The sequence below is a fragment of the Leucoraja erinacea genome, chromosome 1 (genome assembly GCF_028641065.1).
Source record: "Leucoraja erinacea ecotype New England chromosome 1, Leri_hhj_1, whole genome shotgun sequence".
Lineage (NCBI taxonomy): Eukaryota > Metazoa > Chordata > Chondrichthyes > Rajiformes > Rajidae > Leucoraja > Leucoraja erinaceus.
In genome coordinates, this window is record NC_073377.1 from 21,525,788 (window position 1) to 21,544,213 (window position 18,426).

The following is an 18,426-nucleotide window of genomic DNA, read 5'->3' on the forward strand; positions in this document are numbered from 1 at the left end:
ACTACTGCCTGGCAGAGTGAGATGTTAAAAATGTCTGTGAAGACATCCTTCAGTTGCTCGGCACAGTCTCTTAGAACGCATCCAGGAATGTTGTCTGGCCCTGCAGCTTTGCGTGGATTGACGCTGCCGAAGGCCTTTTTAACTCTGGCTGCGGACAGCCTGAGCGACTGGTCACTGGTGGGAGATGGCAGTGGTGCAGATAAGTGTGTCTGGGTGCTGCTGTTTTTAACCTCAAACCGTGCGTAGAACTCGTTCAGTTCATCTGGTAGGGAGGGGTTGCTTTGGCATATTCGCATCGGGGGGGGCTTGTAGTCAGTGATGGTATGAAATCCCTGCCACAAGCGACGTGTGTCTTTGTCATTTGCGAAGTGGCTATTGAGCTTTTGTCCGTACAGCCTCTTCGCTTCCCTGATCCCCCGGGATAGGTTACCCCTTGCCAGTTTGTATGCTTCGTTGTCCCCAGATTTGAATGCTGCATTCCGGATTCTCAGTAGGGAACACACTTCCCCAGTTAGCCAAGGTTTCTGATTGGCACGCCTCCTGATGGTTTTTACCACCGTTACATCCTCAATACATTTGTTGATGTATGCGATGACGGATTCTGTATATTCTTGGAGGTTGATGCCACTGTCGTCTGTTGCTGCCTCTCTGAAGATGGCCCACTGTGTGGTTTCAAAACAGTCCTGTAGTGCTGCCGTTGCTCCCTGTGGCCATGTTCTGACATCTTTGACCGTTGGCCTGTCCTGTTTCACCCTGGGTCTATATGCAGGTGTGAGCATGACCGCTAAGTGGTCAGAGTTGCCGATATGGGGGAGGGGGGCTGCTTTATATGCATCTTTAATGTTGGTGTACACCAGGTCTAGTTTGTTCTTCCCCCTGGTTGCAATGTTCACGTGCTGGTAGAATTTAGGCAGAACAGATTTGAGACTTGCCTGGTTGAAGTCCCCCGCTGCCATGAAGAAAGCATCTGGATGTTCCCTCTGCTGCTCACTGATGTTGTTATAGAGCACTGTCATAGCCTCCTTCACGTCCGCGCTCGGTGGTACATAGACAGCGGTTATGAAGACAGCTGTTAGTTCTCTGGGTAAGTAGAAGGGTCGGCATTTCACAGTCATTAGCTCCACGTGGGGTGAGCAGTAGGTAGCACTTCCCTCTGCCCCACCCGGATTCCCCCATTTTCCCCCTTCCTCCTCTGCCAGACACCTTCCATCTATATTTGTTCCTCTGGCTTCACAATTCTCAGCTCTTCAATCCTCATCTCAAACCTTTTGTTGTTTCATCTCTGGCCTTTGTCCAATCAACTGCCAATCAAAAACCGCCCCAACCACTCTTCCAGTTTTCTCTCCACCATATCAGTGAGTCTCTTGAAGGGCTGCAACCCGAAATGTCACTATCCATGTTCTCCAGAGATGCTGCTCGACTGGCTGAGTTACACCAGCACTTTATGTCTATTTTTGCATCTGCAATTCCTTGCATCTCAACTTCTCATGTCCCCTCAAAGCTGTGTTTCACAGTAAAAATGAAACACTGCATGTATTCTAATGATATGGGCTAAACGCAGGCAGGTGGGACTAGTGTAGCTGGGACATGTGGGCCAGTGTGGGCAAGTAGGGTCAAAGGGCCTGTTTCAATGCTGTATCACTCTATGACACAAACAAATTGAAAGGAAGTCATACAATTTTATTAAGTAGATTTGCTTCACTGACTTAAGTAAGTCTTGATCACTCTGCTGATGTGGACAAGTTATCCGATCTATATGTGGGCAGGATATCAACCACCTTTATTGTTCCCTTATCGAAGAGATCAAACATTTACAAGAAGAATGAAGCCTGTGCCCTTTTAATCAGTGCAACGTAGTGAATCAAACAATACTACCTGATACAGTGCTGAAAATGTATTTACATTTGTGGGAGGAATGCTATTCTGACTCAGTCACAGTCCACAGTCATTCAATGCGTAAACAAGCCTTTGGTCGTCCATGCAAACGCAGATGCTTCATCTAAACTGCACCTATTTGTCCACGTTTGGTGTATATCCCTCTAAACCCTTGTTCATGTTCCTGTAGGTTTATTATTGTCACGTGTACAGAGGTGCAGTGAATTTTTTTGTTTTGTGTGCTATCCAAACAGATCAGATAATACAATATATAAATACAATCAAGGCAGACTCAACTACAATAGACAGAGCAAAGGACATGATACAGAGTGTGGAATATTGTTCTCAGCACTGTAGCACACTAATTCCATTGACAAAGTACAATGCCCACGATGAGGTAGAGGTGAATCGGTCTGGCCCTTAGCTTATGGAAGAACCATTCAGAAGCCCGATAACAGAGAGGAAGAAGCTGTTCCAGAGTTTGGTGGTGTATGCTTTCAAACTCCTTTACCTTCTGCTGGATGGGAGTGGGGAGAAGGAGGAATGCCTGTGGTAGGACGTCTTTGGTTACATTGGCTGCTTTTCCAATGCAGCCTGGTGTAGATGGTGTCAATGATGGAGAGGGTGGTCTGTGTGATGATCTGGGCTACATCTACAACTCCCTGCAGTAACTTGCAGTCTTGAGCAGATCAGTTCCAAAACCAGGCTGTGGTGCAATCTGACACTCTGCTTGCTATGGTGTATCTGTAGAAGTTTGTAAGGGTCATTGGAGATGTGCTGTATCTCCTCAGTCTCCTAAGGAAGTAGAAGTGCTGGTATGTCTTCTTGGCTGTTGCATCATTATTGATGGTCTGTGACAGATCATTGGTACTATGGTGCCCAAGGAAGTTGAAGCTCTCAACCATTTCCACTTCAGCAACATTGATGTTGATTGGGGCATATATTTCTTCATACTTCCTGAGGTCAACATCTTGCTGACATCTTGCTGACATCAAAGGAGAGGTTATTGCCCTGACGCCATGTTACTAAGTACTCCATCTCCTTCGAGTACTCCATCTCGTCTTTGTTCAGGATTCAGCCCACCACAATGCTGTCATCTATACTATTATATTTTAAATGCTGTAACAGTCTTAATTACTTTCTCCATCTGCTCGTTCCATATATCCACTATGCTCCGAATGAAAAAGTTACCCTTCGGGTTCCAACTAAATCTATCATCTCACACCTTAAACCCATGTCGTCTGGTTCTTGACACCCCTACCCTGAGTAAGTGGGTCTGTGCATTCACCCTATCTATTCCATGATCGTATACACCTCTAGGATCATTCCTCAGCCTCCAAGGAATAAAGTCCAACCTATCCCTGCAGCTCAGGCCCTCACAACATCCTCATAAATGTTTGGCAGATGCAGTTTAATGTGGATAAATGTGAGGTTATCCATTTTGGTGGCAAAAACGGGAAAGCAGATTATTATCTAAACGGTGGCCGATTGGGAAAGGGGGAGATGCAGCGAGACCTGGGTGTCATGGTACACCAGTCATTGAAGGTAGGCATGCAGGTGCAGCAGGCAGTGAAGAAAGCGAATGGCATGTTGGCTTTCATAGCAAGAGGATTTGAGTATAGGAGCAGGGAGGTTCTACTGCAGTTGTATAGGGTCTTGGTGAGACCACACCTGGAGTATTGCGTGCAGTTTTGGTCTCCAAATCTGAGGAAGGACATTATTTGCCATAGAGGGAGTGCAGAGACGGTTCACCAGACTGATTCCTGGGATGTCAGGACTGTCTTATGAAGAAAGATTGGATAGACTTGGTTTATACTCTCTAGAGTTTAGGAGATTGAGAGGGGATCTTATAGAAACTTACAAAATTCTTAAGGGGTTGGACAGGCTAGATGCAGGAAGATTGTTCCCGATGTTGGGGAAGTCCAGGACAAGGGGTCACAGCTTAAGGATAAGGGGGAAATCCTTTAAAACTGAGATGAGGAGAACTTTTTTCACACAGAGAGTGGTGAATCTCTGGAACTCTCTGCCACAGAGGGTAGTTGAGGCCAGTTCATTGGCTATATTTAAGAGGGAGTTAGATGTGGCCCTTGTGGCCAAGGGGATCAGAGGGTATGGAGAGAAGGCAGGTACGGGATACTGAGTTGGATGATCAGCCATGATCATATTAAATGGCGTTGCAGGCTCGAAGGGCCGAATGGCCTACTCCTGCACCTAATTTCTATGTTTCTATGTTTCTATGTTTCTATAAATCTTTTCAGAATTCTTTCCAGCTTATATGGCATTTTTCCACAATAGTTGGGTGACCAAAACTGAATACAATAATGTAAATGTGTCCTCAACAACATCTTGTACAACTGGAACATTGCATTCCAAGCTCCCTGTTCCCTGTTGCTTTCCAAGTTCCCTGTTGGAGCGAGGCCAGTGTGCCAAAACACGTTTAGGGAACAATGCACAGTTGAAATCCTAGGCCTCATTGCTCTCCAACACATCAAGAGAAGCAGGAAAAAAACCACTGCAATGAGATTTTCAACTTCACACATTTCTAAACCAAAATGAACGAATGAGAGTTTTTATTTATTCACTTATTTTTTTACTGGATGAATTTCCCCAGAAACTCTGCAAAAGCTGCATTTTTTTGTCTCTGGTCTTCACACATTTGTGCACCTGGACAGTTTTGCTCTTGGAGATCAGGGTCACATTTACTCCTAAGTCCTTAGCCTGAAGATCATTAGTGAACCAGATGGGTTCATAAACAGAACAGTGTTACAGTGAAAAGTTTTTGTTACGTGCTAACCAGCCAGCGGAAAGACAATACATGATTACAATTGTCCCATTCACAATGTACAGATACATGATAAGGAAATAACATTTAGTGCAAGGTAAACCTAGTAACGTCCGATCAAAGATACCGAATCATCAATTAAGAGGCAACCATATCTGCGAGTGTGGAATCTCACATTGGAGAAACTGAGCAAGGTTGGCAGATTTATTTCCTCGAAGGATATTAGTGAACAAAATGGATTTCAATGAGAATTCAATAGTGCCATGGCCATGATTACTGATACAAGCCTTTTCATTTCAGATATATTGAATCACTTGACTTTAAATTCCCCTCCTGCCATGGTCGGATTTGAATGTATGTTTCAGTTTCAAACATTAAGTGAGAGGAACTCCACTGAAAATCCATCTGCACGGTTTAACTGTTACTTAAGATTGATAATTTGCCAGAAACGGTTTCAGTTGACCTGGTAGTGAGTCCAAACTATTTAACATCATACCAATTATGTGGTGCTGTATATTGATTTTTTGCAAATTCAAATAAGACTGCAGATAAAATAATTATTTTTAACGAGGCTTGTCATTTTATTTTAAAGAACAGCACAATTATGGAACTATCGCACAATTTATTTCAAGGAGAACGATATAATGACTAGTCTTGCATTGATTCATCATGTTTTATAAAACAAGTCTTGCATACAAAGAAGTGATGTCAACTATGTGATATATAGATCATAGTCAGCATACAACTATTCAGAATCTACAAAAAAAAAATCACTTTACCAACTAATGAAGAGTGGAGTCACTATTACAAAACCACAAATGATGGAATAACTCAGCCAGTCAAACAGCATCTATTGAGAAAGCAATGAGTCAATGTTGTCTCAGGAACGCTCTGTCAGTACTGAGGGAAGAGTGGAGTGGTGTTATTTTTTAAAGCCAAGCAGGGGGTGGTGGAACAGCGAGGTGCAACACAAAAGATCCATGGAGACGAGTTACGACAAAGCAGCTGATAGTTTGTGTAATGCCTGTTAGTGAGGCATTTTACAGAAAAATATATTTCAGCCATGATCATATTGAAATAGGCTCGAAGGGCCGAATCGCCTACTCCTGCACCTAATTTCTATGTATATGATATATTATCAATGATTATAATGGCCTGATTTGCAAGTTTGCGGATGAGACAATGATTGATGGAGTTGTGGATAACAAGGAAGGTCGTCAAGGAAATGGTGGATGAAATTTAATCCAGGCAAGTATGAGATGATGCATTTTAGGAGGTCAAATGCAAGAGGAGGAAATACAGTAAATGGCAGAACCCTAAGCACCAGTGATGCACAGAAGGATCTTGGGGTCCAAATAAAGATCTCTCTGCAAGTGACATCTGAGATAGTGATTAAGAAGAAATACAACGCACTTGCCATCATTAATCAGGTTGTTGTATAAAAGACTGGAATTCACGCCGTGACCCTATCAAATTTTGGTTCGGCCACATTTGGAGTATTGTGAGCAGCTCCGGTTATTGCATTATAAAAAGGATGTGGAAGCTTAGTGGAAGCGTTGGAGGGGTTGCAGGAGGGATCCACCAGGATTTTGCCTGGATTAGAAAATCTTAGCTATAAATGGAAGGTTGAACAAAAGGATTGTTTTCTCTGGAGCATCACAGGCTGAGTGACAACCTGATATCTATTTATATACTTCTCATAGGCATAGATACAGTTAGCGTTTATCACCCCAGGATAGAAATGTCAAATACTAAACAGCAGAGGGGGGAAAAAGGCTAAAGAAGATCAACAAGGCATTCATTTATTTTAATCAAACACACAGTGGTAAGTGCCTGGAATGTGGTGGAAAGAGAAATTGTGGAAACAGATACAATAGCAATGATTAAGAGGGATTTAGACAGACAAATTAATAGGTAGGAATGGACCGATACAGACCATGTGCAGGCAGATGGGAGTGGTTTGAATTGGTACATGGTCACTACAGATATAGTAGGCCAAAGGGCCTGTTCCTGCGCTGTATTCTGTTCGATATTATGTTAGAGGGCATAGGTTAAAGATGGTAGGGTTTGAAGAAGGGTCTCATCCTAAAACATCCCCCATTCCTTCTCTCCAAAGATGCTGCCTGTCCAGCTGAGTTACTCCAGCTTTTTGTGCCTATCTTTGGTTTAAACCAGCATCTGCAGTTCCATTTTAAACATAGGTTTAAGATGAGATGGAGTATGTTTAAAGGAGATTTGTAAATCATTTTATAAATTATACTGAGCCTGGAACAGCCTGGAAAATGGTAGAAGCAGATATGAAAGCAACATGTAAAAGGCATTGAGAACAGACACATGAACAGGCAGGGAATGGCATAGTATGGACTCTGTGCAGACAGACAGGATCAGGTTAGATATGTTTCATGGTCAATGCAGACAAGTTGAGCCAAAGGAAAGGAATGATGCAGGAAAAATGCTCCCGATGTGATGAAGGAAAAATGTTCCCGATGTTGGGGAAGTCTAGAACCAGGGGTCACAGTTTAAGAATAAGGGGTAGGTCATTTAGGACTGAGATGAGGAAAAACTTTTTCACCCAGAGAGTTGTGAATCTGTGGTATTCAATGCCACCTGGCTGTGGAGGCCAATTCACTGGATGTTTTCAAGAGAGAGTTAAATTTAGCTCTTAGGGCTAATGGAATCAAGGGATAAGGGGAAAAAGCCAGAACGGGATACTGATTTTGGATGAACAGCCATGGTCATATTGAATGGTGGTGCTGGCTCGAAGGGCCGAATGGCCTACTCCTGCACCTATTTTCTATGTTTCTAAGTTTGAAAGGGCCTGTTCGTATTGTGTATTGTTCTATTTTCTAAACAGGGTAAGAAAGGTATGAAAACAGGAAAGGGGAACTTCGCTGATATTGTACAATTTAATGTTAATTCCAGAAGGTTGCAAAGTGATTGGAATGAAGATACAATGATATTGTGTTGCTTCTTTTCACTTTGTTTACACTGCATCACCACGCCGGGTTCAGCAATCAGTTTATTTATTTTATTTAGGTTTTTTATTCATTGTTGCCGACGTCTCCCAGCCGTTGCTGGGGGCCATATTTCTCTGGACGCGATCCCTAAGCTGGTTGAGGAGATGCGACTGTGTCTCTTCCGTCCGGCGGCTTTTGTATCGGTCTCCTCGCACCCCTTGGCATACCTCGGGATCGCCCACGTGGAGCGTCGACTGCGCCCGCGAGCCCCTCCGTCCCAACCCACGCCCGGGGTGTCCCCGACCCACATGCAGGAGCCGCACTCGACCATTCTATTCGTTCCCGTTTGTTCTGGGTGGGGTGGTTCTGTGGCGTCAGCTGATACACAGACCACTTATGGTCGAACCCTCGTCAGTAGCTACGAGGGCTGGCACGTGACGTCATGGGCTAGGGGGCGTGTCCTGCTACTTAAGCTCATCTCACCTTGAGATGAGGGGAGTCAACAGGTAGCTGAGCCCGAGAGAACAACCTCTACAGCTCAGCTACAGCAGCAATGACAATTATGTTAGCGGACCAGCTTAACATGTAACACCTGAATAAAACTACCGTTTGAACCTGCCCGACGTCTGGCCTTATTCACCACGTTTAGTGCCGCTACAATATCTTCTAGTTCCCCTCCCCCCCAGAATAGCAATTGGAGAGCAAAGTAGAATCAAAGGTGGCGATGGCGATTGTCCCGCGATTGAGAATCAGCCGGGTGGTGCAAGGTCGCAGACCGGGTCTTGATGTTGGAGCCCCCAGCGTGCGCTCGCAGAGTCCCGCAGCCATTCCAAGCTGCGCGGGGCGGTGCTGTAAGGCCCGGCTCCAGGAGCTCTTCGACCCCGCAATCGGGCGGGAGTCTCGCGTTGCGGAAGCATTGCAAAGCGGTGTCCCTCCAGGGACCCGCGGGCTTGGAAGAAGTGCCAAATGAACTGTTGCTTCACCTGAGATAATAGGAGGTATGACCCTGCATAGCAGGCTCCACCACCGAGGTGAATGGCTCCGGAGTTTTCCAGCTCCGCTTCCTGCTCATGAGGTCATAGCCCCCGGAATAGGAGCCGCTCCTTGTTGCCCCAACATTCAGCCCTTCAGGTAAAAGGTCCTCCCATTCAGGGAGCATTATCTGATTTATCCTCTCCCCCCCCCCCCCCCCCATTCCCCCCCCCCCCCCCCATACCCACTGACACCACCCCAACAAAATAACAAAAACTACACAGAAACATAGACAAAAAATAATAAAAACACAGACGGGCTGCAGAGGCCGCTGCTGACGAGAGTCGCGCCGCCTACCGAAAACAACCTCTACAGCTCAGCTACAGCAGCAATGACAATTATGTTAGCGGACCAACTTAACATGTAACACCTGAATAAAACTACCGTTTGAACCTGCCTGACGTCTGGCCTTATTCACCACGTTTGGTGCCGCTACAATATCTTCTAGTTTACATTGGACCACAGAATAGCAGTGGAGGCACCTGTAGAATCAAAGGTCAATAGTGGAATGGATTGAGAATCAGAAGTCATACAACCAGAAGCTCAGGATCATCCCTGCTCCACAAAGTGATCACCCAATATGAATTTGGTTTCTCCAATATATAGGAGGCAACATTTTGAACACAATTGTCAACTCCAAATACAATAGACTAGTTTGGAAGAAGTGTAAATTAACTGATGCTTCACCTGAGATAATTGTTTATGACCCTGGATAGCAGGAAGGAAAGAGGTGAATGGTTAAGTTTTCCAATTCTTTCTGCTCATAAGGTCATACGGAATAGGAGTAGAATTGTGCCATTCAGCCCTTCAGGTCTACTCTGCCATTCAATCATATCTGATTTATCTCTCCCTCCTAACCCCATTCTCCTGCCTTCTCCCCATAACCTCTGACACCTGCACTAATCAAGAATCTATCTATCTCTGCCTTAAAAATATCCACTAACTTGGACTCCACAGCCTTCTGTGGCAACGAATTCCACAGATTTCCCACCCTCTGACTAAAGAAATTTCTCCTCATCTTCCTAAAAGAAGGTGCTTTAATTCTGAAGGTATGACCACTAGTCCTAGAGGTCCGCACGGGAAGGTGCTGCCGGATGGGGCACAGCGGGTGGGGATGGAAGAGAGAGCGATCAAGTGAATGGTCCCTGTGAAATACAGAAAGAGGAGAAGAGGGGAAGATGTAACTGGAGGTTGGATTATGTTGAAGCTAGTGTTCAATTTCGGGCACCATCTTATTGGGAAGGGTGCAGAAAGATTTACGAGGTCTAGAGAGGTTGAGCTAGGGGGAGAGGTTGAGCAGGCTAGGACCCTATTCCTCAGAATGCAGGAGGATAAAAGATGTACAAAATCATGAAAAGAATACCAACTGTTTCAGGACTGGGTGAGGGATGGTCAAGAATATAAATAGTTATCTCCCATCTCCAACTTTGTTTTTTTTTTTTTCTCTCTCTTTTCTTCAATTTTTCACCTTACAACAGATTCTCTACACAAAACGAACTTGTTTTCAAGTGTCATTACAGTACAACATTACAACCATTATTCACAATACTCTCAACCCCACGCGGTGACCAGCGCCCACGGAATACCTCCAAAGTCCCCGTGAACACCGCATGTTCCCTCTCCAGGGACACACCTATCTCCTACTTTGTGTTCTTTCTTTTTCTCTCTCTTTTCTTATTTTTTTTTACCTTTCCTCACTTTCTCTCTCTCTTCCCTTGTTTTTTTTCCACACACTATACATCACATGTTTTTCTACTCTCTATTATCTAGTCTCTCTTTCTCTCTTTCATTTAAAAAATAAAAAAATGAAGCTGTACATAAAATGTAACATGCCAATATATATTTGGCACCTGGAAAAAAGGTGCCACATTATTGTACTTACTTCTAATAAATAAAATAAAAAAAATAAAAAAGAATAGATCGGGTAAACACACAGAGTCTCTTGCCCGGAGCAGGGGAAATCAAAAACCAGAGGATATAGATTGAAGGTGAGGGGGAAAGATTTAAAAGGAACCTGAGAGGTAACTTTTTTTTACACAAATGATGGTGGGTGTTTTGGAACGAGCTGCCGGAGGAGGAAGTGGAGGCAGGTACTATCGCCACGGTTAAGAAACATTTAGACAGGTACGTGGATAGGAGAGGTTTAGAGGGATATAGGTCAAACGCAGGCAGGTGGGTCTAGTGTAGATGGGACATGTTGGTCGGCGAGGGGAGGGTTGGGCCGAAGGGCCAGTTTCCACACTGTATGAGTCCGATTCTAGTGGAAATTTTGAAGGGTAATGTGTTACGTGCAAAGACTGGGGATGAAGAAGGTGAGCACTTTGGAAATCTATCAATATTCTGTCCTCGAGAGAGGGGAGAGTGCTGATACACGGGAAATCAAGGAAATTAGGTTGAGAGCTCCATTCACCGTGGTTTCGACGGAGGACATTTGTTACTATGACTATGTTTTTTTCTCCAGTGATAGTAGTTGAGGGAGGAATGTTTTTGAGAGGTTGAATATTTCCAAAGCCCGACAATTTGACTTCTTGCCCAAAGTAAAACCTCTCCAACAGTACAAGACCTCTTCAGAAATGAACTCATGACAACTTACTTTGTGTGCACCCAGTCTGCAATTCCAGTGTTTTAGTTTCCTACTACTGCACCATAATCTCTGTCACAATAATTAACGCTCCGTACCTGTGTGGCCAGTTCCTTGTTTTCTTGTAGAATGGCGTGAAGCTCAGCATCTTTTATTTTAATTTGATCAAGGATCTGTTGATACTTGGAGCACAGTTCAGCCAAACAAGGGTCAGATTCATCAACATCGGACGACTCTGTCACAGGTATCTGTAAAACATCACATAGTGTTTAATTGCTGCTATCTGGTAAGTAGCTATCCCCGAGTCTATTTCTTGGCATGGGTATATTTCATGTCAGTTTATGTGCTAGTGCTACTATTCTGGAAAAAAAGGGTTTAATTAGTATTTTGTGAAGGGACATTTCCTTTTAAAGGGAGCCAGTTTGCATTTGCAGGTAAATGTCATAGTGCCATAAGAACTGAACAAAAGCAAGCTTAAGGGCCTGTCCCACTTAGGAGACCTAAACAGCAACCTCTGGTGACCTTGCCTGCCGCCCAAGGTTTCCATGAGGTCACAGGACGTTTAGGTCACTCTCCCTAATGGTCGAAAGTGGTTTCCGCGTGGTCGAGGCTTCATCTAGGTTGCTGCTATTTTTTCATCATGATTAAAACCGGCCTCGACTAAAAATAGGCTGCCTTTAAAAATCGATAATTTTTTAGTCGCAGGTCTAGTCGAAGCTGGTTTTCTTCATAGTCGAGGAAGGTTTTCAGCAAATGCGTGGGAGGTGATAGGAGGTTGCAGGTCACCTCGTCCTTGATTTATTGTTTTTGGGTGGTGGGCAAGGTCATCAGAAGTTGCTGTTTAGGTCTCCTAAGTGGGACAGGCCCTTAAGGATATTAATTAGTTTAGTTTAGTTTAGAGATACAGCACAGAAACAGGCCCTTTGGCCCACCGGGTTTGCTCCGACCAGCAATCCCCAGACATTAACACTATCCTACACCCACTAGTGGCAATTTTTACATTTATCAAGCCAATTAACCCACAAACCTGGATATCTTTGGGAGGAAACCAAAGATCTCGGACAAAACCCACGCAGGTCATGGGAGAACATACAAACTCAGACAGCACCCGTTGTCAGGATCAAACCCAGGTGTCTGGCGCTGCATTCACTGTAAGGCAGCAACTCTACCACTGCGCCACCATGACCACCATTAATTCTATTTCCTCAGCGATCAATAATAAAACATTCCTGGTAACTGTCCAAGGCAGAGTTGTATACAACTCACAATCTTGATCAAAAGAGGCCGTTTCCAGGTAAAGGGGAGTTCCAGCATCTGGGAGGCTTTTAAAAAAGAAATAGGAAGAGTTTAAGGCCAGCATGTTTAGAGTAAAGAGCAAGCATGGCAGGACTAGGGAATCTTGTTTGACGAGGGATACTGAGGGCCTGCTCAGGAAAAAGCAAGGCAAATGTCAGGTACAGATAATTGGGATCAACCCTGTCCCTTGAGGAGTACAAGGATGTCGGTGTACAATAATGAAGGAAATTAGGAATGCAAAATGGGGCCACAATTGTCCATTTCCCTGGTGGACAAGATAAAGGAGAATACGAAAATGATTCAATAAAATATATTAAGAGGAAAAGGATAGAGTAAGTTCCGTTAAGGATCAGTGATGTAAGCTGGATGAGCAGCCATGGAGAATGCGGAGGTCTTAAATTAATTCTTCTTGTCCGTATTTACACGGGAGGGAACAATGATATCCTGGAGCATATCGGTATTACAAACAAGTAGCTACAAATGATAAGGCTGAATTATGTTAAAAATATAAGAAAATATTAAATGGATTCCTGGGCCAGCTTACAATTTATATGTAGTCTCAAATCAGGCTTTTCTCCAGTAGATTGATACAGAAAGGCAAGTTTAGGTTTGCCTCGGGTTGCTGTGTATTAACATAATGAATGACTTTAAAATTCATAGAAACATAGAAACATAGAAAATAGGTGCAGGAGTAGGCCATTCTGCCCTTCGAGCCTGCACCGCCATTCAATATGATCATGGCCGATCATCCAACTGATCATCCAACTTCATCTACCATTTGGCGAGAGAAGAAGCCCAGCTTAATCCCAGTAAGCGGTATTGAGATAATGTCCGATGCCTTTAATATGTAAAATACCTTGCACCAAATGTCCGATGCCTTTGAAACATAGAAACATAGAAACATAGAAATTAGGTGCAGGAGTAGGCCATTCGGCCCTTCGAGCCTGCACCGCCATTCAATATGATCATGGCTGATCATCCAGATCCCCTTAGCCACAAGGGCCACATCTAACTCCCTCTTAAATAAGCGGTATTGAGATAATTCCCCTCTTAAGCTGTGACCCTTTGTCCGATGCCTTTAATATGTAAAAGTTCTTCTCATCTCGGTTTTAAAGCATTTCCCCCTTATCCTTAAGCTGTGACCCTTTGTCCTGGATGCCTTTGAGGTATGCTGTGACTGATGACTTTGATATGCAAGTATCTTGTACCAAATGCCCGATGCCTTTGATATGTAAAGTCCTTGTACCATATGACAAGATGCCTTTGATGTGACGAGATAACATGCATCCTGTAGTAACCTTTATTCTCTGTACCTCTGACCATGACTAATGTTTGTGGAATGTGATAAGGTGACAAAAAAACACTATATAATACCATGTAATTCTGTTGTTCAGAGAAGTGGACTGAGGATAGTGAAGTGTCTGTGTTGCTCACTTGACTGGGGTTTTCCTTGCCACTTCCATCGGCCGATAATAAGTAAAGTTTTGAACTGGTCTACCAACTGTGAGTTGTCTGTTTATTAAGAAGCGAACCTGTTTGATTGTTATAGAAGTAACCTTTTCACAACGACCAAGAAAACACACCAACACCTATACTTCCTCAGAAGGCTTAGGAAATACAACATGCCACCTACAACTCTCACCAACATCTACAGATGCACTATAGAAAGCACTTAATCAGGATGCATCACAGCTTGGTTTGGGAACAGTTTAATCCAAGCCTGCAAGAAATTGCAGTTAATTGTGGATGCAGCCCAGACCATCACACAAACCAGCCTCCTTTCCATTGACTCAATTTATACCTCATGCTGCCTTGACAAGGCCAGCAGCATAACCAAGGACGAGTTGCACCCTGACCACTCCCTCTTCTCCCCTCTCCCATCAGGAAAACGCTATAGAAATGTGAAAAAGCATACCTCCAGATTCTTCCCAGTTGTTATCAGGCAACTGAATTATCCTACCACAAGCAGAGAGCAGTTATCTACCTCATTGGTGACCCTCAGACTATCCTTGATCGGACTTTGCTGTCTTTACCTTACACTAGACATAATTACCTTATTATGTATCTATACACTGTAAATGGTGCAATTGTAATCATGTATTATCTTTCTGCTGACTGGATAGCACGCAACAAAAGCTTTTCACTGTACCTCAGTACACGTGACAATAAATTAAACTGAAATTGAAACCGAAATACCTACACTCACCACATTCCCTGCTACTTCATGCTCAATTTAAACATCTCTGACTCAAACATTTAAAAAGTATTAGAATAAACTAAGAAATTAAACATTTATAAATTATAATATTTTTGAACAAAAGAATATGAGCCACTCAAACTCTTAAAATAAACACATTAAGGTAAACATATTCAAAAACATATTTAAATTATTAACATGTTAAATCAAACACAAATGCATGTGATCCATGATGAGGATAGTTTGGATTCAGAACTGGCTTCCCCATAGAAAATAGAATAGTAATGACAGGGTATTATTCTGGCTGGAAGGTCTGTGGACCAGTGGTGTTCTGCAGGGATCTGCGCAAGGACATCCAGTGTTATTGCGATATGTATAAAATGAATAGGACATCAATGTAGATGAACTGGCTAGCGGTTGGAGAGAATATCAAAATTGGTGAAGTTGCGGACATTGAGGAAGATTGTCAAAGGGTACAGTGGGATTTACATCAATTATCATTATGAGCAGAGAAATAGACAATGCAGTTTAATCTGAGTAAGTGTGAGGTGTTCCATTTTTGGAAGGTAAAATGCAAGGGGAATTATTACAATTAATCATAGAGTCATACAGCGTGGAAGCAGGCACTCAGCCCACAGCGACCAACTTGCCCACAACGACCAACATGTCCCATTTCCACTAGTCCCACCTGCCTGCGTTTGACCCATATCCCTCTAAACCTATCCTGGTCATGTACGTGTCTGAACAATTGCCCAGTCTATGTTTGGTCTTACCAATGTATAGAGTCTACACCTGAAACAACGGATACGGTAGATATGTTTAGAGGAGGTGCAAGTGAATCTCTGCCTCACCTGAAAGTATTGTCAGGGTCCCTGGACAGTGTTGAGGGAGGAGGTATAGGGACAGGTGTTGCACCTCTTGCAGTTGCAGGGGAAGGTACCTGGTGAGGGTTTGGTTTGGGTGGGAAGGGGTGATTTAACCAGGGAGTTGCGAAGGGAACGGACGCTGCGAAGGTGGAAAGGGGTAAGGATGGGAAGATGCGACTAGTGGTGGAATCTCGTTGGAGGTGACAAAAATGTCAGAGGATTGTGTTGTTTGCAACGGCTGTTAGGGAGAAAGGATTAGGGGGACTCTGCCTTTGTTGCGACTGAGGGGAGGGGGAGCAAGAGCGGACCTGCGGTACACTGAGGAGACACGTATGAGGGCATCATCTATGTTAGAAGTGGGGAATCCCATTCCCTAAATTATGAGATCATCTTGGTTGTCCTGGTATTTCCTGGTAAACAGTTGCGGCATACTGTAAATAGAGGAATTGGGGAATAGAGTGTTTGCAGGAGGCAGGGTAGAAAGAAATGTGGTTTAGATGTTTGTGGGAGTCAATAGGTTTATAATAGACTTCAGTCAATAGTCTATCTCCTGTGATGGAGACAGTGAGATCAAGCTCTGTATCCCCCCCGTTTCACTCTCGTCTTGGTGAGTTTTATTGTCTGTACATCTTGTTTTCTTCTAGGCCACAGCCAACAATAGACTGTTTATTTTATCATCGTTACTTTTTTGCATATCTTTCATTCATTTGATCTATATATCTCAAATCACCATCTATATCTCTTGTTTCCCTTTCCCCTGACTCTCAGACTGAAGAAGGACCTCTACCCAAAACGTTGCATATTCCTTTTCTCTAGAGACGCTGTCTAACTTCTGAGTTACTCCAGCTTTTTGTGTCTATCTCTGGTTCTAACCAGCATCTGCAGTTCCTTCGTACACATTTTATACTCAATACTCTGAATGAAGAAGGTTACTGTGCCAAAAGCCTTTTTTAACTGACCTGTGCCACCATTTTCAATGAATTATGTCAAAGTCAAAGTCAAGTCAAAGGTATTTTATTGGTCACATTCACATACACCGAGGTGTAATGAAGTGAAATGCTTTTTGCCATTTTGCAGCACACAAAAGAATACAGACATAACACCAATGAGAGTCTTAAACACAAAGAACATCCCCCCACAATGGCTCCCACCATGAGGGAAGACACAAAGTCCAGTCCCCAACCCCAGTTCACCCATAGTCAGGCCTATTGAGGCCTCCACAGTTGCCTCTACGGAGGCCCGATGTTCCTGGCCGTTCTCGCTGGGTGGTGGTGCTCCGGCGTCGTGAGAGTCCTCACAGCAGCATGGGAACCCTGGAACGGCCGCCTCCGAAGCCGACAAGGCCGCGCCGGTTGGAGCTCCACAACTGGCGATCTCGTCGCAAGATCCCAGGCTCCCGGTGTAAAGTTCGGCGCCGCCGCCTGCAGCTGGCCGCTCCTCAGTCCCGCAGCTCCGCGATGTTGTTCCCGGCGGTCTCAGCTCACCGGAGCTCCAGCGCGGCGACCTAGGCAAAGCATCGCCCGCTCCACGATAGCGCTCCAGCGCTGTGCCGCCACCGAAGCCGAGGTTCTCCCCAAACAGGAAACGCCGCTCCATTAGGCCGCGAGGACGGGGCTGCAGCCCGGAGAAAAGCTGCCTCTTCGACCAGGTAGGGAACCCTGAAAGGTAGTTTCCCCCCTCCCCCCCATTCCCCCCCCCCCCCCCCCCCCCCCCCCCCCCCCCCCCCCAACATAAAAAGTCTAGACCTCCAAACAAAACACTTTAACTAACCAACTGCTGGCAGGGCAGCCGTGCACAGGACAGTGCCCCCTGGGTCCTGTCCTGTGCACAGCTGCCCTGCCATGTTCCTGTAGTCCTAGATCTCTCCGCTCTACAACACTCCCCAGAGCCTTCTCATTTACTGTGTAGGTCCTGCCCATGTTAGACTTTCCAAAAGGCAAAACATCACATTTCTCTGTATCAATTTCCATCAATCATTCCTCAGCCAACCTGCCCAAGCGATTTAGATCCTGCCTCCATTTTTGGCAACCATCTTCACTATCTACAATACCGCCAACTTTTGTGTCATCTGCAAACTTACTAATCATTCCATGTACGTTCTCATCTAAATCATTGATGGAGATGACAAACAACAATGGACCAAGCACTGAACCTTGTGACGCATCTTGTGTCACAGGCTTCCAGTCCATAAAATCTTCCACCATCACCCTCTGCTCCCTTTTATTAAGCCAATTTTCTATCCATTCAGCTATCTTTCAGTCATAGTCATACAGTGTGGAAACAGGTCCTTTGGCTCAACTTGTCCACACCGGCAAACATGTTCCAGCTACACTAGTCCTATGCACCTGTCTAACTATTTCTTAATTGTTGCGATAGTCGCTGCCTCAACTACCTCCTCTGGCAGCTTGTTCCATACACCCACCACTCTTTGTGTGAAAAAGTTACTGCTCTGAATCCTATTAAATATTTTCCCCTTCACCTTAAACCTATGTCCCTGGTCCTTGATTCCCTTACTCTCCTTGAATCCCATGTGCTCTAACCTTCCAGAGCAGCCTACCATGTGAAACATTGTCGAATGTCTTGCTGAAATCGATACATACAGCGTCCACAGTTCTTCCCTCATCAACCTTTATGGTCACATCTTCAGAATTCTCAGAATCATGTCACACGACCTCCCGTGTACAAAACCATGCTGACTCTCCCTAATCAGCTCTTGTCCATCTAAATGCATGTATATATTATCCCTCAGAATATTCTCTGGTAATTTTCCGACACAGATGTTAGGATCACTGGCCTGTATTTATCAGGCGTTTTCCTGCAAATGGCAAGACTCTTAACAG

General features: G+C 44.4%; 1 protein-coding gene across 2 annotated transcripts in view; it reads right to left on the minus strand.

Moving 5' to 3' along the window:
* Positions 1–18,426, minus strand: part of LOC129713201 (coiled-coil domain-containing protein 68-like) — an 81,439-nt gene that overhangs the window by 36,398 nt on the left and 26,615 nt on the right. For both annotated transcript variants that reach the window (XM_055662219.1, XM_055662143.1), the window contains exon 4: positions 11,326–11,475. In XM_055662219.1, coding sequence (XP_055518194.1) covers positions 11,326–11,475 — 150 coding nt within the window. The remainder of the gene's footprint in view (positions 1–11,325; positions 11,476–18,426) is intronic.